Source organism: Bombina bombina, chromosome 2, assembly GCF_027579735.1.
Source record: "Bombina bombina isolate aBomBom1 chromosome 2, aBomBom1.pri, whole genome shotgun sequence".
Lineage (NCBI taxonomy): Eukaryota > Metazoa > Chordata > Amphibia > Anura > Bombinatoridae > Bombina > Bombina bombina.
The window spans coordinates 1,141,476,752-1,141,503,205 of NC_069500.1; the positions used below are offsets into that span (position 1 = coordinate 1,141,476,752).

The 26,454-nt window shown below is 35.9% G+C and overlaps 1 protein-coding gene across 1 annotated transcript in view; it reads left to right on the plus strand.

Moving 5' to 3' along the window:
• ANXA10 (annexin A10) overlaps positions 1-26,454 on the plus strand; it is a 157,961-nt gene that overhangs the window by 81,894 nt on the left and 49,613 nt on the right. Inside the window, exons 7-8 of the mRNA XM_053700841.1 lie at positions 6,126-6,179; positions 6,527-6,620. Coding sequence (XP_053556816.1) covers positions 6,126-6,179; positions 6,527-6,620 — 148 coding nt within the window. The remainder of the gene's footprint in view (positions 1-6,125; positions 6,180-6,526; positions 6,621-26,454) is intronic.

The following is a 26,454-nucleotide window of genomic DNA, read 5'->3' on the forward strand; positions in this document are numbered from 1 at the left end:
ATTACAAAGTTGCCTGTAAAATAAATATTAATCCTAAAATAGCTACAATGTAATTATAATTTATATTGTAGCTATATTAGGGTTTATTTTACAGGTAAGTATTTAGCTTTAAATAGGAATAATTTATTTAATAAGAGTTAATTAATTTCGTTAGATTAAAATTATATTTAATTTAGGGGGGTGTTAGTGTTAGGGTTAGACTTAGCTTTAGGGGTTAATCCATTTATTAGAATAGCGGTGAGCTCCGGTCGGCAGATTAGGGGTTAATAAGTGTAGGCAGGTGGAGGCGACGTTGAGGGGGGCAGATTAGGGGTTAATAAATATAATATAGGGGTCGACGGTGTTAGGGGCAGCAGATTAGGGGTACATAAGGATAACGTAGGTGGCGGCGCTTTGCGGTCGGCAGATTAGGGGTTAATTATTGTAGGTAGTTGGCTGCGACATTGTGGGGGGCAGATTAGGGGTTAATAAATATAATATAGGGGTCGGCGGTGTTAGGGGCAGCAGATTAGGGGTACATAAGGATAACGTAGGTGGCGGTCGGCAGATTAGGGGTTAAAAAAATTATTCGAGTGTCGGCGATGTGGGGGGACCTCGGTTTAGGGGTACATAGGTAGTTTATGGGTGTTAGTGTACTTTAGAGCACAGTAGTTAAGAGCTTTATAAACCGGCGTTAGCCCAGAAAGCTCTTAACTACTGACTTTTTTCCTGCGGCTGGAGTTTTGTCGTTAGATGTCTAACGCTCACTTCAAACACGACTCTAAATACCGGAGTTAGAAAGATCCCATTGAAAAGATAGGATACGCAATTTACGTAAGGAGATCTGCGGTATGGAAAAGTCGCGGCTGAAAAGTGAGCGTTAGACCCTATTTTGAGTGACTCCAAATACCGGCGGTAGCCTAAAACCAGCGTTAGGAGCCTCTAATGCTGGTTTTCACGGCTAACGCCAAACTCCAAATCTAGGTCTATGTATGTTATTTACTTCACTGGTTAGGTGGAATATAAGGCACAAAATTTTGTTATCAATGTTATAAATGTTAAAGACTGTTTTGCCCTTGATTGGCAGCCCGGTATTAATGAGATCTGGCATCGGACATTCAACGAACTTTAAGATCTCCCCATCATAAAGGATTGCCAGAGTCTATAGCATAAGTGAAAGGAATATATACCACAAGGAATGTCCTCTTGTATACTGGGGGTCTCTGTAACCCTCTACATCTACGACTTGTCTATTAACAGTTGTTTTTGGATTAATGTATTTGCACTTATGTACAATTTTTTTTATGCAAGATTCAAATAAAAAACAAATATATCTAAAAAAAGAAACACACCTTTTAAATTGTAAAGTGATATAACATATCATTGAAGAATATATAAGCACACAATACATATTATATAAATGACCAGTTTTGAATGCTCTGAATGGGATGTTTCTTAGTTTTTTTTTTTTTTTTATTTTATTTATTTTAAAATACGTATTAAGGGCCAGATTACAAGTGGAGCGCTATTTAGTGCTTTTGCTCATACACTAACTGCACTACAAGTAAACTTTTTGCATGCACCAGGTTGTGCTCGTATTACAAGTTGAAAGGGAACAGTTATCACTCACGCGCTAACCTGATGCACGCACAAAGTCAAATACAATATGGCATGATAACCAATTCCCTCATAAAAGTCAACGGAGAAAAAAAAAGTGAAAAAAAACAACTCTAGTACTAACCCAAACGCATATTCTCAACTGCACTAACCCAACATAAAAATATGAATATTTCATATTCTAATGTTCTTAACATAGCAGAATATGTTCTATGTATTCATAAATACATATTTCTACATTATATCTGATGGTATTTTGTTACAATATAGGAATATCTATTTATAAATACATAGAACACATTCCCCTATGTGCAGAATATTGAAATGTGAAATATTTACAATAAATATGCAGTATAACACTTTATTAAAAAATGAATATTGCATAAATATGCTTTTACATGTTTTCGTCTACTTAACTGCAAAGGGCTGCAATGCACATATACATATATATATATATATATATATATATATATATATATATATATATATATATATGTCAACATATGTATTTATTTACATGTGTATAACTCTGTAAATACATATATACATATATAAATACATATGTATACATATATATAGACACTCACATATATATATATATATATATATATATATATATATATATATATATAAATATATAAATATATATTTATATAGATAGATAGATAGATAGATAGATAGATATACATTTTTAGACATTTATAGGTATGCATCTCTATCTTAAAGCCCCAAACCACTTTGTTTTTCTTACACCTGAGATTTCATATATTTGAGCCCTTATAACTTTTTTGTGCAATATTTATTTTTAATAATTTATATTAGTTGGTGTTATTATAAGTGTAACTGTACTTTGTAAAGTATTTTTGATGTGTTTTATAAGACTTTTTTGTTTCACCAAACAGTTAACCAGAGCTCTGAGGTTGCACTTATCCTTCTCGCGTAAATTGTGAATGCACTCAAGCATTCGCATTTACTTTAAACTTAAAATATGAGAGCAATTTTACTTGCGTGCAAACTATAGTGAAAATCCATTATTGCTCGCCCAAATACTATAGAACTCCACCGTAATATGGCTCTTTATTTCTATTTTTAAATAATCTGTTTTTGTATTATAAACATGAGACAGGATGCAAATAATTTCAGTACTGAGATTAAAGTTCTATCCAATATAAAATGAAGGACATCATAGTGCTTATGAATTATTCACAAGAATTGGGCAAGTACACACTAATCATCAATTACTCACTAGAATTCATAATTTGTGTTATATGAGAAAAAATCCTGCATACAAGCATTTCTTTTCAGTCATATTGATATAGTTGATGTACACCATATTTGTTTCAGTCTGATCACATACAAATGACAGGATTCCAAGTATGATTGGGTCCTTAGTGAATTAATATTTAAGCCTAGGGCATTTTGATAAATACAAAGTGCTAAGTATGCAAAGTATACATCTGCTGTGCTTCATTAACAATGAATATAGGTCCAACACTGTACCTAATTTTGTCATAATAATTGTTCCCTGATGGAAGGAAATATGCCCTATGAATATTGCATCACACTTGCAATGTTACAAAACTAATTTACTTTTGTCCTGTAATAAAGAGGAACCTAGAGGTAAAATTCGGCTAATTATAGGTAATATAAACCAAATATATTAAACAATAATAAACAAATAGCAAAGAGGAATCATCAACAGGAGCACAGTTCAAACATAACAAACTAGTCTAATGCTAATGATGCCAAATGAATCTTATTGACCAGTTATAAGCATAGTACATGAGTAGACAATGAAAAAACAGACACATGATTGTATTGCACACAACACAAAAGTTAGAAATTATTAGCAATGGTAAAATAAAGTAACAGAAAATAAGGATATTTAGCATAAACAAATCTATCCATACAGTGACAGTTGTACAAAATATGCACACGTGGGCCTTAAAGGGACATGAAACACATTTTTTTTTTTCGTGATTCGGATAGAGAATGCAATTTTAAAAATGTTTCCAATTTACTTTTATTATTAAATTTGTGTCATTCTCATGTTATTTTTCATTAAAGAGATATCTAGATAGGTAGCGTGCACATGGGCGGAGCACTACATGACAGGAAAACTAAGAAAATTTGATAATCAAAGTAAATTGGAGAGTTATTTAAAATTGTATGTTCTATCTGAATCATGAAAGAGAAAATGTCAGTTTATGTCCCTTTAATGAAATATAAACAGTTCTACATTTATAGGAGTAATGTGTTACAAAATGTAACCCTTAGTTTAGAAGTAACATGATGCATTTAATTATGATATATATTTACTCAGATGAGCTGTAGCATAAAGAGACAGTAAACAGCCAAGTCTAAACATTTTAAAACAAATTTACACACCGTTTTCTGAAATTGTTTTTCAATAGCCAAACTCCACCTACCTCTTGCCTTATTTGGAGGAGCCATTCTGGGCTTGAGTCTACAGCTAGACAAAGTCACTATGCTAGTATATAGAGAAATGTTTTGCAGGTGTTATCAGCTAGGTCTATTAGGGACTTATGTAGCAGGGTTAGCCTTGATATGTCTGCAGGGTGCATTTCCAGCTATAAGAATTAGAAAAAATAATTAATGAAAGTGTATTGCAGCATTTTTCCCCACTATGCATAACTAAACTGTTTATGTTAAAGGGACACTGAACCTAAATTTTTTCTTTCATGATTCAGATAGAGCATGCAAATTTAAGCAACTTTCTAATTTACTCCTATTATCAATTTTTCTTTGTTCTCTTGCTTTCTTTACTTGAAAAAGAAGGCATCTAAGCTATTTTTTTGGTTCAAGACCATGGAAAGCACTTGTTTATTGGTGGGTGAATTTATCCACCAATCAGCAAGAACAACACAGTGTGTTCACCAAAAATGGACTGGCATCTAAACTTACATTATTGCATTTCAAATAAAGATACCAAGAGAATGAAGAAAATTTGATAATAGGAGTAAATTACAAAGTTGCTTAAAATTGCATGCTCTATCTGAATCACGAAAGAAAAAATTTGGGTTCAGTGTCCCTTTAAACATTCAAGGTGTTTGTCTTTCCTTTCAAGGTCAAAAATGAGTTAGTAAAAATATTTAGACTTAGATTACAAGTGGAGCACAAAAATATTAGAGCTATTGTGCTTCATCGCTCAAGTGCAATCAATAGTGCTTTTTTGCACTCATATTACAAAGTTATTTTTATAGATGTAGCTATAGTCTGCATGCTGGACAGGACAGTGTGATAAACCACTCACTTAACAGACTTCTATGACAATGTGAACTAAATTTATGTCGGATATCACTCAACCGCTAAAGTGATGGTGCGCCAGTAGTGCTAATAATAATGGTTTACTTAAGTTTTACAGCAATATTTTGCATTGCACTCGAGTGCAACAGTTAACTCACAACTTGTAAAAGAGAGGGGGAGAGAGAGTGCAAAAGAGAGGGGAGAGAGAGCAAAAGAGAGGGGGGAGAGAAAGCAAAAGAGAGGGTGGAGAGGGAGCAAAAGAGAGGGGGGAGAGAGCAAAAGAGAGGTGAAGCGAGAGAGAGAGCAAAAGAGAGGGGGAGAGAGCGCAAAAGAGAGGGGAAGAGCGCAAAAGAGAGGGGGAGAGAGAGTAAAAGAGAGGGGGGAGAGAGAGAGCAAAAGAGAGGGGGGAGAGAGAGTGCAAAAGAGAGTGGGGGAGAGCACAAAAGAGAGGGGGAGAGAGCACAAAAGAGAGGGGGAGAGAGAGAGCAAGGGGTGGGACAGCCGTACTGAAAAAAAATGGCACGTTTGAACGGGCTTTAGGACTAGTACATATATATTTAAAAATGCTGCCCATCACTGCGCTACATACCTCCTTCATTGTGCGAGGTTCTGATGCCCTCGTTGACAGCATCAGAACATGGCTCTCATAGGAGTGTTTGAAAGTACGCTCTTGTGAATGCTTCCTACCTCGCGTTTGCATTGTGATTAACTTGTAATATCAGAGCACATTATCGTGTCATGTAAGTGATATTTAGCGCTCCACTTGTAATATGTACGTTTAAAATCAAATGTATTTTATTAGCATAGTATTGGGGTTCTCTATTCATAGATGTCACAATATTGAAATCTAGCTGACAAAGGGCCAGTTGATAAGAATGATGACATTGCAATACTGCCCTATGATTCATCATTGCACAATGATTATAAAAGTCTAGTGGGACACCATAAGTATTCTTGATTACACATCTATCAGTATAACATATTGGTTAATACACAAGTATAACAGTATATATAACAAATGAACATAAGCTGACCTCCTAAAATACTGTTGACTATTTCTTGAACTGTCTACAGAAATATATAATAAATAACAAACCCTAGAGATATTTTAGTTTATATTTTTATAGTTATGTTTTTTCTTTTATTGAAGTAATCTAAATTGTTTCATGCATATTAAACTGTATACTGTATACTAAACTGGCTGAAATATAAACACTATTTTCTGCATAATTAAAAGAATTGTTCATAACCATTTATTTCAGGGAACTCGAGAGGAGGGATATGCTGATCCTGGCATGGCAGCCCAGGATGCAATGGTAATTACTCATTTTGCATAGCTGCATAATTTACTTTCCAATTAAATTTCTGTTCTAATATAAGTTAGACTATATGGTTATCATTATTTAAAATGCTTCTATTATTATTACTATTATTTTATCTAAAAAATATATTATTTGGCATTTGGAGCTTAATATAATTTGCTGTTTATTATTTTATAATGTTTTATAGTTGATAAAAAAATGATACAACAATCAAACTGTAAAGTCAAAACACAAAAGTTAAAGAATAACAAAAGATCCATTCTACATAATGAACATTTGTTAAGTAGTTTACATTCAGTTCTTCATACAGACAGTGAATATCTGTGTTTATTTGGACATAGGTCCTTTGGGAAGCATGCCAAAGAAGAACGGGAGAGCATAAAAACATGATGCAAATGATCCTATGTAACAAAAACTATCAGCAACTCTGGATGGGTAATAACTATGTACTTACAAATCTACAACATTTAAAATCTCTTATTTTCGATAATTATGTTAACTCTTGTAAAAAAGTAAAACCTTTTTAAAGAACTCTCAGCTTTTAATATATTAGGTCAAGCGGTATTAGTAGATGAGACATTTGTTGAAGAACGCAAACATATGGTACATATAATATATAAATGATTTCTTCTTTTTTTTCTTTTATTTTAACAAAGTTCAGATTGTAATAATTTGCATACAAAGAGAGAAGCGCTCTACCAGGAACGAACAACAGCTCAGTGGCTTGTTCTATGGCGATTTACTGACGAGGCCCATAGGAGGCTGAAACGATTGTCTGGGGTTGTCATGTTCCTTGTTCAGAGGAGAATTGCCTGGTATTTCGGGGCTGGACTGACCTTAATTGGCAGGATCAGACTGATATACTTCAGGAAAGTTTTCTTCTGTGAAAAGCACACTGGTCTAAAAGAGGCTGCTTCCGGGTGGTAAATCGCCATAGAACAAGCCACTGAGCTGTTGTTCGTTCCTGGTAGAGCGCTTCTCTCTTTGTATTCAGATTGTAATAAGTTTGACGAACACAATTTTTGATCCATCATTTTTTTTAGATTAGATATCTTATGAATGACTCCAAAACAGATTTTTATTTAATAAAGTAAAAATATAATTCTGATGTAATACTATAGATATGATTCACTAAGATTTCTACAGCTACTTCATGCAATAGTGAATTATCTCAATTGGATAACACATGATTTGGAGAATTGTGTGTCAATGGAGAAAGTTTTATGGAAACTCAGATAGACTAGGATTCTTATATAATGTATTAAGTAAAATGTAATCTATTGTTATGCTAACTTTCACCTAAATTTCGAGTCTTGCGTTAGCCTTAAAAAGCAGCGTTGAGAGGTCCCAAAGCTGCTTTTTAACGCCCACTGGTATTACGAGTCTTGAAATGACAGGCTCACCACTCACTTTTTTGGTCAGACTCGAAAATACCGCAAATCCACTTATGTCAATTGAGTATCCTATATCTTCAATGGGACTTGCATAACGCCGGTATTACAAGACTTCCAAAAAGTGAGCGGTACAGCCTCTCCTGTCAAGACTGATACCGCATTTAAAAGTCAGTAGTTAGGAGTTTTATGGGCTAACGCCGTAGTATAAAACTCTTAACTAAAGTGCTAAAAAGTACACTAACACCCATAAACTACCTATTAACCCCTAAACCGAGCCCCCCCGCCCCACAGCGCAAACACTAAAAAAATATTTTTAACCCCTAATCTGCTGAACTGGACATCGCCGCCACTATAAAAAATATATTAACCCCTAAATCGCTGCACTCCGGCATCGCAAACACTAGTTAAATTTTATTAGCCCCTAATCTCCCGTCCCTAACATCGCCAACACCTACATACATTTATTAACCCCTAATCTGCCACCCCCAACGTCGCCGCAACTATATTAAATGTATTAACCCCTAAATCTAAGTCTTACCCTAACCCAAACACCCCTTAACTTAAATATAATTTAAATAAATCTAAATAAAATTACTACAATTCACTAAATTATTCCTATTTAAAACTAAATACTTACCTATAAAATAAACCATAAGCTAGCTACAATATAATTATTATCATTTTTTTGTAAACCGCCAACAGATTCCACAGCGCTGATATATAACTAATAGTTACATTGTATCTAACTTAGGGTTTATTTTTATTTTACAGGCAACTTTGTATTTATTTTAACTAGGTACAATAGTTATTAAATAGTTATTAACTATTTAATAGCTACCTAGTTAAAATAAATTCCAATTTACCTGTAAAATAAATCCTAACCTAAGTTACAATTATACCTAACACTACACTATAATTAAATTAATTACCTAAACTAAATACAATTAAATACAATTTTTAAAAAATTATCTAAAGTACGAAAAAAAAAACCACTAAATTACAGAAAAGAATAAAATAATTACAAGTTTTTTTAACTAAATAAAAAGAGAGAAGCGCTCAACCTGGGAACGAACAATAGCATAATAGCTTGCTCTATGGCTAGTTACCACCCAAGAAGCAGCCTCTTTTTGCTCAACATGTGCCTTTCACAGAGAAGAACTTTCCTGAAGCATATCAGTCTGATCCTGACTTCACAGTACAGTCCAGCCCCGAAATACCAGGCAATCCCTCTCTGAACGAGAGAAACAGCAAAACCCCAGATGTACGTTTCGGCCCATTGTGGGCCTCGTCAGTGAGGTGCAGCCATATCTCTCTAGGCACACTGAGCAACGGGTCCACGTCTGGATTCCCGCATCACACTTAGGGAGACTTCCCAAAATGTCATAATTTGCATAAATAAAAAGAGAGAAGCGCTCAACCTGGGAACGAACAAAAGCATAATAGCTTGCTCTATGGCTAGTTACCACCCAAGAAGCAGCCTCTTTTTGCTCAACATGTGCCTTTCATAGAGAAGAACTTTCCTGAAGCATATCAGTCTGATCCTGACTTCACAGTACAGTCCAGCCCCAAAATACCAGGCAATCCCTCTCTGAACGAGAGAAACAGCAAAACCCCAGACGTACGTTTCGGCCTATTGTGGGCCTCGTCAGTGAGGTGCAGCCATATCTCACTAGGCACACTGAGCAACGGGTCCACATCTGGATTCCAGCATCACACTTAGGGAGACTTCCCAAAATATCATAATTTGCATAAATAAAAAGAGAGAAGTGCTCAACCTGGGAACGAACAATAGCATAATAGCTTGCTCTATGGCTAGTTACCACCCAAGAAGCAGCCTCTTTTTGCTCAACAAGTGCCTTTCACAGAGAAGAACTTTCCTGAAGCATATCAGTCTGATCATCGCAAACACTAAATAACTAAATATAAAAAAATATATTAACCCCTAAATCGCCGCACTCCAGCATCGCAAACAATAGTTACATTTTATTAGCCCCTAATCTGCCGTCCCTAACATCGCCAACACCTACATACATTCATTAACCCCTAATCTGCCACCCCCAACGTCGCCGCAACTATATTAAATGTATTAACCTCTAAATCTAAGTCTAACCCTAACACCCCCTAACTTAAATATAATTTAAATAAATGTAAATAAAATTACTACAATTCACTAAATTATTCCTATTTAAAACTAAATACTTACCTATAAAATAAACCATAAGCTAGCTACAATATAATTATTATCGGTTATTTGTAGAGCGCCAACAGATTCCGCAGTGCTGATATATAACTAATAGTTACATTGTATCTAGCTTAGGGTTTATTTTTATTTTACAGGCAACTTTGTATTTATTTTAACTAGGTACAATAGTTATTAAATAGTTATTAACTATTTAATAGCTACCTAGTTAAAATAAATTCCAATTTACCTGTAAAATAAATCCTAACCTAAGTTACAATTACACCTAACACTACACTATAATTAAATTAATTACCTAAACTAAATACAATTAAATACAATTTAAAAAAATTATCTAAAGTACGAAAAAAAACCCACTAAATTACAGAAAAGAATAAAATAATTACAAGTTTTTTAAACTAATAACACCTAATCTAATCCCCCTAATAAAATAAAAAAGCCCCCCAAAATAAAAAAGCCCTACCCTACACTAAATTACAAATAGCCCTTAAAAGGGCCTTTAGCGGGGCATTGCCCCAAAGTTATCAGCTCTTTTACCTGTAAAAAAAAGTACAATACCCCCCAACATTAAAACCCACCACCCACACACCCAGCCCTACTCTAAAACCCACCCAATCCCCCCTTAATAAAACCTAACACTAACCCCTTGAAGATCACCCTACCTTGAGAAGTCTTCACCCAGCCGGGCCGAAGTCCTCAACAAAACCGGGTGAAGTGGTCCTCCAGACGGGCAGAAGTCTTCATCCAAGCCGGCCAGAAGAGGTCCTCCAGACAGGCAGAAGTCTTCATCCAGACGGCATCTTCTATCTTCATCCATCCGGTGTGGAGCGGCTCCATCTTCAAGACATCAGACGCGGAGCATCCTCTTCAAACGAAGTCCAACTGAAGAATGAAGGTTCCTTTAAATGACGTCATCCAAAATGCCATCCCTTCAATTCCTATTGGCTGGCAGAATTCTATCAGCCAATTGGAATTAAGGTAGAAAAAACCCTATTGGCTGATGCAGTCAGCCAATAGGATTGAAGTTCAATCCTATTGGCTGATCCAATCAGCCAATAGGATTGAGCTGGCATTCATTCTATCAGCCAATCGGAATTCAAGGGCCACCATCTTGAATGACGTCATTTAAAGGAAGCTTCATTCTTCAGTTGGACTTTGTTTGAAGAGGATGCTCCGTGTCGGATGTCTTGAAGATGGAGCCGCTCCCCGCCGGATGGATGAAGATAGAAGATGCCGCCTGGATGAAGACTTCTGCCCGTCTGGAGGACCTCTTCTGGCCTGCTTGGATGAAGACTTCTGCCCGTCTGGAGGACCACTTCGCCCGGCTTCGTTGAGGACTTCGGCCCAGCTGGGTGAAGACTTCTCAAGGTAGGGTGATCTTCAAGGGGTTAGTGTTAGGTTTTATTAAGGGGGTATTGGATGGGTTTTAGAGTAGGGTTGGGTGTGTGGGTGGTGGGTTTTAATGTTGGGAGGGGTATTGTACTTTTTTTTACAGGTAAAAGAACTGATTACTTTGGGGCAGTGCCAAGCAAAAGGCCCTTTTAAGGGCTATTTGTAATTTAGTATAGGGTAGGGCTTTTTATTATTTTGGGGGGCTTTTTTATTTTATTAGGGGGATTAGATTATGTGTAATTAGTTTAAAAAACTTGTAATTATTTTATAATTTTCTGTAATTTAGTGTTTGTTTGTTTTCGTACTTTAGATAATTGTATTTAATTGTATTTAATTGTATTTAGTTTAGGGAGTTCATTTTATTATAGTGTAGTGTTAGGTGTAATTGTAACATAGGTTAGGTTTTATTTTACAGGTACATTTGTCTTTATTTTAACCAGGTAGCTATTAAATAGTTAATAACCATTTAATAACTATTCTACCTAGTTAAAATAAATACAAAGTTGCCTGTAAAATAAAAATAAATCCTAAGCTAGCTACAATGTAACTATTAGTTATATTGTAGCTAGCTTAGGGTTTATTTTATAGGTATTTAGTTTTAAATAGGAATAATTTAGTTAATGATAGTTATTTTATTTAGATTTATTTAAATTATATTTAAGTTAGGGGGTGTTAGGGTTAGACTTAGATTTAGGGGTTAATAACTTTAATATACAGGGAGTGCAGAATTATTAGGCAAGTTGTATTTTTGAGGATTAATTTTATTATTGAACAACAACCATGTTCTCAATGAACCCAAAAAACTCATTAATATCAAAGCTGAATATTTTTGGAAGTAGTTTTTAGTTTGTTTTTAGTTTTAGCTATTTTAGGGGGATATCTGTGTGTGCAGGTGACTATTACTGTGCATAATTATTAGGCAACTTAACAAAAAACAAATATATACCCATTTCAATTATTTATTTTTACCAGTGAAACCAATATAATATCTCAAAATTCACAAATATACATTTCTGACATTCAAAAACAAAACAAAAACAAATCAGTGACCAATATAGCCACCTTTCTTTGCAAGGACACTCAAAAGCCTGCCATCCATGGATTCTGTCAGTGTTTTGATCTGTTCACCATCAACATTGCGTGCAGCAGCAACCACAGCCTCCCAGACACTGTTCAGATAGGTGTACTGTTTTCCCTCCTTGTAAATCTCACATTTGATGATGGACCACAGGTTCTCAATGGGGTTCAGATCAGGTGAACAAGGAGGCCATGTCATTAGATTTTCTTCTTTTATACCCTTTCTTGCCAGCCACGCTGTGGAGTACTTGGACGCGTGTGATGGAGCATTGTCCTGCATGAAAATCATGTTTTTCTTGAAGGATGCAGACTTCTTCCTGTACCACTGCTTGAAGAAGGTGTCTTCCAGAAACTGGCAGTAGGACTGGGAGTTGAGCTTGACTCCATCCTCAACCCGAAAAGGCCCCACAAGCTCATCTTTGATGATACCAGCCCAAACCAGTACTCCACCTCCACCTTGCTGGCGTCTGAGTCGGACTGGAGCTCTCTGCCCTTTACCAATCCAGCCACGGGCCCATCCATCTGGCCCATCAAGACTCACTCTCATTTCATCAGTCCATAAAACCTTAGAAAAATCAGTCTTGAGATATTTCTTGGCCCAGTATTGATGTTTCAGCTTGTGTGTCTTGTTCAGTGGTGGTCGTCTTTCAGCCTTTCTTACCTTGGCCATGTCTCTGAGTATTGCACACCTTGTGCTTTTGGGCACTCCAGTGATGTTACAGCTCTGAAATATGGCCATACATGTGGCAAGTGGCATCTTGGCAGCTGCACGCTTGACTTTTCTCAGTTCTTGTTGGTTTTTCCACACGCTTCTTGCGACCCTGTTGACTATTTTGAATGAAACACTTGATTGTTCGATGATCACGCTTCAGAAGCTTTGCAATTTTAAGAGTGCTGCATCCCTCTGCAAGATATCTCACTATTTTTTACTTTTCTGAGCCTGTCAAGTCCTTCTTTTGACCCATTTTGCCAAAGGAAAGGAAGTTGCCTAATAATTATGCACACCTGATATAGGGTGTTGATGTCATTAGACCACACCCCTTCTCATTACAGAGATGCACATCACCTAATATGCTTAATTGGTAGTAGGCTTTCGAGCCTATACAGCTTGGAGTAAGACAACATGCATAAAGAGGATGATGTGGTCAAAATACTCATTTGCCTAATAATTCTGCACTCCCTGTAGTGGCGGCGACGTTGGGGGCGGCAGATTTGGGGTTAATAAATGTAGTTAGGTTGCGGCAACATTGGGGGTGGCAGATTAGGGGTTAATAAATATAATGTAGGTGTCGGCGATGTTGGGGGCAGCAGATTAGGGGTTCATAAGTATAATGTAGGTGGTGGCGGTGTCCGGAGCGGCAGATTAGGGGTTAATAATATAATGTAGGTGTCGGCGATGTCGGGGACGGTGGTTTAGGAGTTAATAAGTGTAAGATTAGGGGTGTTTAGACTCGGGGTTCATGTTAGGGTGTTAGGTGTAGACATAAATGTATTTTCCCAATAGGAATCAATGGGGCTGCGTTAGGAGCTTTACGCTGCTTTTTTGTAGGTCTTAGGTTTTTTTTCAGCCGGCTCTCCCCCATTGATTCCTATGGGGAAATCGTGCACGAGCACATTTAGCCAGCTAAGTAACCGCTACCGTAAGCAGCGCTGGTATTGAGGTGAGATGTGGAGCTAAATTTTGCTCTACGCTCACTTTTTTGCGGCTAACACCGGGTTTGTAAAAGCCCGTAATACCAGCGTTGTCTGGAGGTGAGCGGTGGGGGAAAACTGCTCATTAGCACCGCACAGCATTACCAACAAAACTCGTAATCTAGGCGTTTGCTTTAGACTATACCAAACTCATTTTTTGGCTTTCTTTTCAGACACTTTAACTCATTAGAGAATCTGAAGTTTTATAATAAGTAAAACTTCACAAAAAAAGTAAAAGTACAATATTAGTTAAAAAGCCAAGGCAACTTCCTTTTTAGGTACATCACTCTTTTACCATTTTTTTTTTTTTTTTTGCTCACCCTAGCCATTACTCTCCAGAAAATGAACTATATCCAAAAGCTTTACCAGGTAGTAAAAATAAACTAGGAAAAACTTGAAATGCCCACAAAAAAAATATTATTATTGTTGAAAAAACTAGTATCCAGTATTTGTAAGAGAGTGAAAAAAGAGTGGGACATTTTCCAAATAGTAGCATTACAAAATGTATTTGGAGTTCCACTCATTTCAGCTGCCCATAATGTAAAGAATGCCCTACTGGAATGCACCCCAAACTTTTGAGGTACTAGAATATGTTTAAGATGTCAACTCAAAATACTTCCTTACCTTTGGCATTTATGATAAAAATTAGTTTGTCAGTCAAACAAATTGTTGTTTCTTGCTAATGGCTGGGGGTACAATGACCCGAGAGGAATGAAGGCCTTGGATTTTCCTAGGTAAAAACTTAAGGACATTGCTGAAAGTTAAATTTACACATATATTGGCTGAAACCTTTGGGACAACCATTATGACAATACTGGAGACTGTATAAATATTATGCTTTAACATTCATATAGGAAAAGTGGCTCAAATTCAATAGCAAACAGAGGCCTAGATTACGAGTTTTGCTTTATGGTGCGGTACGAGTGTACTGCCTAAAAAATGACGTTTGAGTGCAGGATTTTCCATAGTGCCATATTACGGGTTGAGCCGTCCGGCTAAAATGCTTGCGTTACAGCCTATACCAACACGATCCATTCTGCCATCTGAGACCAGTAGTTATGGATTTTGCAAAACAAAAATGTTTCACAAAACTTATAACTAAAATGTTACAAAGTACACTGACACTTATAAACTACCTATTGTCATGCGTTACTGTGCCTTTAACTGGAAGTCTCCACCTTACAACTAAAACCAATGTAAGCAGCACTTGTTCCACTGATTAACTGCTTGATTATTAGCTATGTTAGTGTGAATGGTTTGTTACCTCAGACTCTCACTCTAAGGCTCATTAAACCTGAACCAGCAAACTCTATTGAAAAGCTTTAAGGAGACTCACTTCGGTTGCTACCTTGGTCATTCTGCCTAACAGGGATCATTCTGTCTCAAAGGACTTACTTGTCAGCTTACGCTGCATTACCTTGCTTCCAAGCCAGACTCCGGTGCTCTTTCTCCTCAAGTATTCAGCATCACCTCTCACTGAATCTCTCTTCGGACTGATGTCATCCCAAGCCGACACTCTCTGCCTGCCCTTCTCATCCAGCCGCTTCAGGCAAGGCAGTAAAGGGGAACGCTGAGCTTTCTGTGTACTCATTCGTATCACAAGTCGGATACACACCGGACATTGAACAGCTGCAAACCGCAAGTATAAATCTTAGCATATCTATTACCTGTATGATTTATAACTGCTGCATCATAGGAAACAAAGTACTGTAATCACCTCCATTACGTTACTGGGCTAAAGACTTTAAGGTACTTTTGTTATTTGGTTACATCACATCAGAACAAGTAATTGATCTGAACAGAAACGATTCCTTACAATTGCCTTATTAAATTTCCTTGCATCTTCATTGTTACCAGGGATCAATTCAAAACCACAAAATAACTTTTGGTTACTTCTGTGGAAACACTGCAACTTTAACTATAAACAGGATTGCTATTTCTCTGAACCACTCACCAAATTCATAGTGAGTTGGGAAAACAGTAATAGCTACACACTTCTAGTAACATTTATACCAAATCTAGTTGTAACAAGATTGAGTCATTGCACCTATTAACCCCTAAACCGCCACCCTCCCACATCGCAAATACTGTATTATACCTATTAACCCCTAATCTGCCACCCACCCACATCGCGACTATTAAATAAACCAATTAACCCCCAATCCACCGCCACACACATCACCAACACTAAATAAATCTAGTAACCCCTAATCCGCCACTCCCTGACACTAAATAAAATTATTTTTATTTACCCCTAATCCGCCGCCCAACATTGTGGACCTCTAAATAAAGTGATTAACACCTTATCCGCCGCTCCCCGACATCGCCGACAATAATCAAACCTATTAGCTCCTAAACCACCGGCCCCCCACATCGCAACTAATAAATAAACCTATCAACCCCTAAACCACCAGACCCCCACATCTCAAAACACTAAATTAAACTTTTAACCCCTAAACCTAACACCCGCTAACTTTAAATTAAAATTACAATATAACTATCTTACAATAAATTAAAACTTACCTGTGAAATAAAAAAAACTAACATTAAACTATAAATTAACCTAAAAATTACTATTCTAATAAAATAAAAAAAAATACCAATTAAAAAACCTAAAATAAACATTTTAAAAAATATAATACTATGAAAAAAATAAAAAAATCTAACCTTACAAAAAATAAACACTAAATTACAAAAAAATAAAAAACTCTAAGATTACAAAAAATAATAAATTAAATGATCAAAAATAAAAACAATAACACCTAATCTAATAGCCCTATAAAAATAAAAAGCCCCCAAAATAAAAACACCTCCTAACCTACAATAAACTACCAATAGGCCTTTTGTAGGGGATTGCCCTAAGTTAAGCAGCAATTTTAATTAGAAAAAAAACAAAGTCCTCCAACAGTAAAATCCCCCATTCAACCAACCCCCCAAAATAAAAAACTTAAGTCTAAAAAAAACCTAAGATACCCATTGCCCCTAAAGGGCAGCGAGAAGTCTTCATCCAGGCAGCGAGAAGTCTTTATCCAGGCGGCGTCATCTTCATCCATCGCAGGGCCATCTTCTATCTTCATCCCGGAGGCGCGGAGCGTAGCGGAGCTATCCAGGACCAGTGATGACATCCTGCGCGGAGCTTCTTCTTCATACAATCACCGCTGTACACTGAAGTTAAATGCAAGGTACCCATTTAAAAATGGCGTACCTTGCATAGCTATGGGCGGATTTAATTCAAATCAGCCAATAGGATGAGAGCTACTGAAATCACTACCGCTTATTTTATTGCTTTATTTACTCACCCTGTTTAGCGCAAAACTCGTAATCTAGGTGAGAGTGGGATAAATATTTTCTTGTAATAAACATAGTCTTAATAATGTCTGGAAGTTTTCAGCTGATATATAATTGGGGGATATCAGGAATGTATTTACAACTCAGATGAAAACAGGAAAACATGAAATTTCCAAATCTAACTTTTGAGGGAAAAAGATTGCTATGGCTTTGAGATCTTTTGAATCCACAAATTGACTTGGCAATTAATGCAGTTGGGGGAAATATGTAGACTAGATTAACATTGCACCTTTGAAGAAGATATTCATGCCTAGAAAGTTTTCTGACAGAAAACCGCTGGAAAATGCAGGCGTTTTAATAATTATTGCCTAAAACCATCAAGTCTATTTTTGTCGTTTCCAATTTGGATTTTTATGATGAGGTAGTATGTCTGAGTGTTCTTAAGGCCAAGAAGAAAACCCCCTAAAAGACTTAAAACATTTATTTGAGCCCAACAGAAAAATTTAGTATTTTGTTATAGCAAATGAAAGATTTTTATTCCATTTTGATGTTTAAGATAGTACACAATAAACTTGCTGTCTCAGAAAATCCCTACAGATGCCCTGCTTGGCTTTTTTTTTTTTTTTTTTTTGGAAATGCTATAAGAAAATTGGAGCAGTTTAAATAAGTGTTTTTTTTAAGCACCAAAGATCTATGATTGATCTACAGGAGCACTTCTTTTTCTTCACTAGGAAGAGACAAGCATAAAATACTTGTATTTGAGAAAGAAGAACGCTCTGAATAGCTTTTATGTTCAAAACCTGTGAAATGTGCTGGTGGTAGTGTTAGGGCAAAAGTGCATGAATGCATGTTCAAATTACATCCCACGAAGGCACCCATAGTGGTGCCCACCACTTAGCCACCAGGATCAGGAAGAAAGATCTACAAAAATAAATCACTACACATTTCTGCCAAGAAGCAAAGAGGTAAATGACTTAAGGGCTGATTCTGTAAAGCCCTCTGGTCTGGCAAGACTATATATGATGCTTTATCGGTATTATTTGGCTCTTCAGGGATAATTTTAAAAGCATAGTTTACCTTGGGATCTGTGAATCTCATAAATAGGAGTTCACTAATATGTGAAGGAAAAGCACTTACATTACATATAATACTAATAGTAAAATACACTGATGATTTCTCTCCATGCAGACGAGTTTCCAGTCTGCTAGTAAAATTATTATTTATTCTTTTTAATTATTATCAGGTATTTGTAGAGCGCCAACAGGTTCCGCAGCACTATGAATCTCGCAGTGTTCCAGCGCAATGACCCACGTTATCTACTGGAATCTCTATATGTAGGGAATAAAAGAACAAAAACTAGTGTAAAAATCACTGAACAGACCTCCACCATAAATGCACCCTATAAAAAAGTAATCACAAATAAATTAGCACTCATATGTGCTATATTAGGTGTGCTGATATCTCTCAGTGTATCAGCTCACTGTTCACCAGATCTTTCTGTTCCAATCTATGATTGACTCCACAATGCCGTATGAGGTCAAAAATACAAGCTTTGATAAAACTTTAAAATATTAAAAACAATATAAAAATCGATAACTCACATATAATGCATGCAACGTGTTTCTTGGCTGTATCCTCCATTTTCTCAGACATAATATATAATGTGGCTCGAGTCTCATTTAACCCCACGCCAATCACAGGGTGCCTTCCTACAGGAGTACCTATCAAACACCTCCTGTATAGATTACATCACCCCACAACCTATAGGTTGGGGTGATTGACCCCAAAACGTCACTTGTTTGATTAAAACACTTTTTGAAGAAATCCAAAGAGTGCAAGCTGTTCTTTTTGATATTTACAGCTCTTGCAAAAACCCTGGTGGATGTGTTTCTTTAAAGTGAGAGTGCACTTCTACATTGCTTTACACACACATACACACACACATATATTTTTATATATATATATATATATATATATATATATATATGTATATATATCTATATATATATACAGTATATCTGTATGTGTGTACATATATGTTTATCTGTTTATATGTGTATATATGTCTGTAAATGCATATATACACATATAAACACATAAATACATTTGTACACACATATAAACACACACACACACACACACACACATACATATACATATACATATCTAGACATGATAATGTATGTACCTGAGACCTCATATCTTTGAGCCCTTATAACGTTTTTGTGTAAAAAATAAATTATTATGGTAATTATGAGTGGAAATGTACTTTTTAATGTATTTTTTTGTATGTGTTTTGTGACACGTAAATCGTTAATGCTGTTATACGTTGGCATTTACTTTCAACTTGTAATACGACCCATAAATCCCAACGTGTGCAAAAACATCCACGATACACTCCTTTTCACTCGTAATCTGGCCATAAATTTCTTTATTGTATAGAATAAAAGATTTTTGGCCAGATTACAAGTGGAGTGCTAATTAACGCTCCTGCTCAAGCATTAAAGGGACATTGAACCCAGATTTTTTTCTTTTGTGAATTAGATAGAGCATGCAATTTTAAGCAACTTTCTAATTTTCAAATTTTCTTCATTCTCTTTGTATCTTTATTTGAAATGCAAGAATGTAAGTTTAGATGTCGGCCCATTTTGGTGAACAACCGGGGTTGTTCTTGCTGACCCAAAAAAGAAGCTTAAATGCCTTCTTTTTCAAATAAAGATAGCAAGTGAACAAAGAAAAATTGATAATAGGAGTAAATGAAAAAGTTGCTTAAAATTGCATACTCTATCTGAATCACAAAAGAAAAAAATTGGGTTCAGTGTCCCTTTAATTGTGTTAGAAGTAAGCTCATATTGGGCATAATTACAAGTTGTGCGCTACAGCTATACCACTGAAAAATTGGCCATAGCCCGCGGAATAGCAGGTCTCCCTTATTACAAGTAACGTTGATACGGCTATACTGCTAGCGTTTTAGCCTGTACCACAACTCTCCAATACGCACTCAAAAAAACCAAACTTATGCTTACCTGATAAATTTATTTATTTCTTGACACGGTGAGTCCACGGATCATCATCAATTACTGTTGGAAATATCACTCCTGGCCAGCAGGAGGAGGCAAAGAGCACCACAGCAAAGCTGTTAAATATAACCCCCCTACCCACAATCCCTCAGTCATTCGTCCAAAGGGAAATTAGAGAAAGGAAGTAACACAAGGTGCAGAGGTGCCGGAGGTTTATATAAAAAGAAACTGAATACAGGGCGGGCCGTTGACTAACTGCGTCAAGAAATAAATACATTTATCATGTAAGCATAAATTTTGTTTTTTTAATAATGACAGGTTAGTCCATGGATCATCATCAATTACTGTTGGGAACCAATACCCAAGCCCGAGGACACAGATGATAAGGGAGGGACAAGACAGGAACCTAAACCGAAGGCACCACTGCTTGAGGAACCTTTCTCCCAAAAGAAGCCTCAGCCGAGGAAAAAGTGTCGAATTTATAGAATTTGGAAAAAGTGTGCATAGATGACCAAGTTGCACCTTGCAAATCTGTTCCACAGAAGCTTCATTTTTGAAGGCCCAGGAAGAAGAAACAGCCCTTGTGGAATGAGCTGTGATTTTCTCAGGAGGTTGCTGTCCAGCAGTCTCATATGCCAAGCGAATAACGCTCTTCAGCCAAAGGGAAAGTAAAGTAGCCGTAGCTTTCTGACCCTTGCATTTCCCAGAAAAGCAAACAAACAATGCAGAAGACTGACAAAAGTCCTTAGTTGCCTGCAAATAAAATTTTAGTGCTCGCACAACATCCAGATTATGCAACAAGCGTTCTTTGTGAGAAGAAAGATTAGGACACAAAGAAGGTACAACGATTTCCTGATTAATATTCTTGACCGAAACAACCTTGGGCAGGAAACCAAACTTAGTTACGCAGAACCACCTTATCACAGTGAAATATAAGATAAGGGGAATCACACTGTAAAGCAGAGAGTTCAGAAACTCTCAGAGCAGAGGAAATAGCAACAAGAAACAAAACTTTCCAAGATAACATCTTAATATCTAAAGAATGCATAGGCTCAAACGGAGCCTGCTGTAAAACTTTAAGATCAAGGTTAAGACTTCATGGAGGAGTAACAGGTTTAAACACAGGCAGAATTCTAACCAAGGCCTGACAAAATGATTGCACGGCTGGCTCATCCGCCAAGCACTTATATAACAAAATAGTCAATGTCGAAATCTGACCCTTTAGAGTACTTGTCGACAAACCCTTTCTCCAGACCATCCTGGAGAAAGGACAAAATCCAAGGAATCCTTACTCTACTCCAAGAGTATCCTTTGGATTCACACCAATACAAGTATATACGCCAGATCTTATGGTAAATCCTGCGAGTCACAGGCTTATGAGCCTGAATCAAGGTCTCAATGACCGACTCTGAAAATCCAAATCCAAATGAAGTTCCCACTAACCTCTAATCCGACGCCCACCAATATCGTCAACACTAAAATAAAGTATTAACCCCTAAACCGCCAACCCCCCACATCGCCAACACTAAGTAAACCTATTAACCCCTAAACCGACAACCCCTTACATCGTGACACACTAAAGTAAACTAATAATCCAAAAACCTATCACCCCCTAACTTTAAATTAAAGTTACAATATAACTACCTTTAAATAAAAAAAACATACTTGTGAAGTAAAAAAACCTAAGCTTTTTTTTTAGGGCTTTTTTTATTTTTTATGGGCAGCAAAAGAGCTGATTCCCCTTTTAAGGGCAATACCCATACAAATGCCCTTAGGTTTTACTGTTAGGTTGGTACTTTCTAATTTTTTTATGTAAAAGAGCTGATTGCTTCAGAGCAATACCCTACAAAAGGCCCTTTAAAGGGCTATTGGTAGTTTATTGTTAGATTAGGGGGTGTTTTTTATTTTGGGGTGGCTTTTTTGTTTTTATAGGGGTATTAGATTAGGTTTAATTTTTATTATTTTGGATCATTTCATTTATTATTTTTAGTAATCTTAGATGTTTTTTATTTTTCGCAATTTTAGTGTTTGTTTTTGTAATGCTAGTTTTTTTTTTTCCTTTATGTTAGTTTATTTTAAAATAGTTATATTAGGTTTTTGTATAGTTTAAGCTTATTTTATTTTTATTTCACAGAGAAGTTTTTTTATTTATTTAAAGGTAGTTATAGTGTAACTTTAATTTAAAGTTAGAGGGTGTTAGCACTATGGAAAGTGCAATACCGTTAAATTGTTAGCATTATTTACGCACCGGGTTTAGCACACAACTTTAATTATTGGTGATTATGCGTTAACGCAATGAGGGCAAAAAGCTGACCTTACAATATCACATGCACGTTCATGTATTCCACATAGAAGACAATGAAGAAGAAAAAAGTGGAAAAAGACCTAACAACCCACTCTCGCGCAAACCCATTCCCATATTCTCATGTGCGCTAACCCGACATGAAAATATGAAAATTTTACATTTAATGTTCTTCACATAGAAGAATATATTCTTTGTATTCATAAATAAATATTTCTACATATATCTGATGGTATTTTGGTATAATATATATTCATACCTATCTATATAGATAATTATATATAAATATAGATATATACAGATATATAGGAATATCTATTTAAAAATACTTAGAACATATTCTGCTATACATATACATAGTTACAACTTTTTTAATATTGCATAAATATGTTTTTTTCATGTTTTCATCTACTTAACTGCAAAGGGCTCCAATGAACACACACACACACACACACGCATATATATATATATATATATATATATATATATATATATATATATATATATATATACAAAAATAAGTATATAAGAAAAGTGGATATAAGGTGCATCCAAAAGGCCAGGAGTAAAGCACACTCACTATCTATAATAATTAACAGACGTCTAGATTACGAGTTTTGCGTTATGAGGGGTGCAGTACTAACTTGCACGTTATTGTCACCGCTCACTTACCTATAGTGCTGGTATTACTGGTTTTTATAAACCCAGCGTTAAAAGGCAAGAAGTGAGCGCTGCTTAAGTCAGCGGTGAGCTGGTTGTACGTGCTTGTGCACAATTTCCCCATAGACATTAATGGGGAGAGCCGGCTGAAAAAAAGTCTAACACCTGCAATAAAGTAGCGTAAAGCTCCGTAACGCAGTCCCATTGATTCCTATGGGGAAATCAAACACCCCTAATCTTACACTTATTAACCCCTAATCTGCTGCCCCCGACATTGCTGACACCTACATTATATTTATTAACCCCTAATCTGCCGCTCCGGATAGCGCCGCCACTATAATAAACCTATTAACCCCTAAACCGCCGCACTCCTGCATCTCAAACACTATTTAAATATTATTAACCCCTAATCTGCCACCCCTAACATCGCCGCCACCTACCTACATTTATTAACCCCTAATCTGCCGCCCCACTATACTAAAGTTATGAACCCCTAAACCTAAGTCTAACCCTAACCCTAACACCCACTAACTTAAATATAATTAAAATAAATCTAAAGAAAACCTACTATTAATAACTAAATAATTCCTATTTAAAACTAATACTTACCTATAAAATAAACCCTAAGCTAGCTACAATATAACTAATAGTTACATTGTACCTAGCTTAGGGTTTATTTTTATTTTACAGGCAAGTTTGTATTTATTTTAACTAGGTAGAACATTTACTAAATAGTTATTAACTATTTACTAACTACCTAGTTAAAATAAATACAAATTTACCTGTAAAATAAAACTTAACCTGAGTTACACTAACACCTAACCATACACTACAATTAAATAAATTACCTAGATTAAATACAATTAACTAAATTAAATACAAATACCTAAATTACAAAAAAACAAACACTAAATTACACAAAATAAAAAACAAATTACAAGATATTTAAACTAATTGCACCTAATCTAATAGCCCTATCAAATTAAAAAAAAAAAAAAAAACACCACCCACACAACCAACCCCACAAATAAAACCCTAACTAAAAAACCTAAGCTCCCCATTGCCCTGAAAAGGGCATTTAGATGGGCATTGCCCTTAAAAGGGCATTTAGCTCTATTGCAAGCCAAACCCTAATCTAAAACTAAAACCCACCCAATAAACCCTTAAAAAAACCTAACACTAACTCCCGAAGATCCACTTACAGTTTTGAAGACCGGACATCCATCGTCTACAAAGCCGAGAGAAGTCCTCAACGAAGCGGCAAGAAGTCCTCAACGAAACCGGGAGAAGTCTTCATCCAAGCCGGGAGAAGTGGTCCTCCAGACGGGCAGAAGTTTTCATCCAGACGGCATCTTCTATCTTCATCCATCCGGCACGGAGCGGGTCTATCTTCAAGACATCCGGCGCGGAGCATCCTCTTGTTACGATGACTCCAGATGAATGAAGGTTCCTTTAAGTGACGTCATTCAAGATGGCGTTCCTTAGATTCCGATTGGCTGATAGAATTAAATCAGCCAATAGGAATTAAGGTTGAAAAAATCCTATTGGTCCTATTGGCTGATGCAATCAGCCAATAGGATTGAACTTCAATCCTATTGGCTGATTAAATCAGCCAATAGGATTGAGCTCTCATTCTATTGACTGTTCCCATTAATTATTATAGATAGTGAGTGTGCTTTACTCCTGGCCTTTTGGATGCACATTGTACCGGTGTATCCACTTTTCTTATATACTTATTTTTGCATATAACGTTTCCAGGCTGCACCTCATTTAATGAAATTTTATTAATAATAATATCATACATCATAGTTGAGTTAGCTTTTTGTTCATCGCATTATTTGTAATATTTATATATATATATATATATATATATATATATATACTGTATATATATATATATATATATATATATATATATATATACATACAGTATATAACAGAAGTGAGTACACCCCAGTGCAATATCACTTAAATATCAAATGATTCAAAATCGTATAACCTAAGAGCAACTGCATTATGTCTAAGTTTTACAGTAGGGTATTTGCTCTTATGTAAAATTAAAAACAAACAGTTTAGATTTACTATATTAAAAATATCGGTCCCAAAGCAGGAAATCAATGCAACAAAAGTCAGTGCACATTTCATTACTGAGATTCAAATGTTTTATTTTTTTCAATACTTTGCTTGTCCACCTTTATTTTTGATGACACACTCAATCCTCTTTGGCGTGGAAGAATCCAGTGTCGTACACATTTCTGGAGAGATGTTCTGCCTTTCTTTTAGAGATAATTTTTTTAACCGGTTTTTGCTTGAGGGGTTGTGTTGCTCTACCATATTTTTAAAATACACCAAAGGTGTTCAACTTGATTCAAGTCAGGTGACATACTTGGCCAGGTCATAGTTTTCAATTGTTTGTCCTTTAGAAACTCTTTTGTGATTTTGGCAGTGTGCTGGAATATTCGTCCTCTGCCAAACTTCTTTTCAGCCAGTATTTTGGTATATTGCAGGCATTTATGGTGCCATCTATAAATGTCATCTCCCCAACACCTTTTGCAGTCATGCATCCTCATATCATCACACTCCCACCTCCATGATTCACTGTTGGGACTAGGCATTCACTGTAATAATCCTGACCAGGTTCACACCAAACATGCTGCACCCCATCTGAGCCAAAAAAAATAGTATCTTGGTCTTGGCAATCTTACCAAATAATGTGCTCCCAGTAATCATCAGACATTTCATGTTGTATATGTACTTATACATCTCTAGACATGAATATGCATGTACTATATCTCTATGTTAAAGCCCTTTACATGCCTTTTTTTCTGTAATATGTGAGATCTCATATCTTAGAGCCCTTATAACTATTGTGTGCAATATGTTCTGTGAATAGTTTGTATTAGATAGTTTTGAGTGTAGCTGAACATTGTAATGTGTTTTTGATGTGTTTTGTGCAAGTTTTTTGTTTTGTGAAACAGTTAATCAGAGCTCTGAAGCCGTGGTAATCATGCTAGCGTAAATCACGAATGCCCTCAAGTGATCATATTTACTTTTAACTCGTAATACTAGCAGTACGCCTGACAAGCGCAAACACCTGCGATAATCTCCTTATCACTTGCGCGCACCTTGGAGATGCTGTTAGGAAACTAACCAATATTTATACAGATGAAATACTACGCAAAATTATTTTTAAAAAAATGTCCAATATATTTTATGCTTGTTTTTTTTTTTTTTTTTTTTTTTT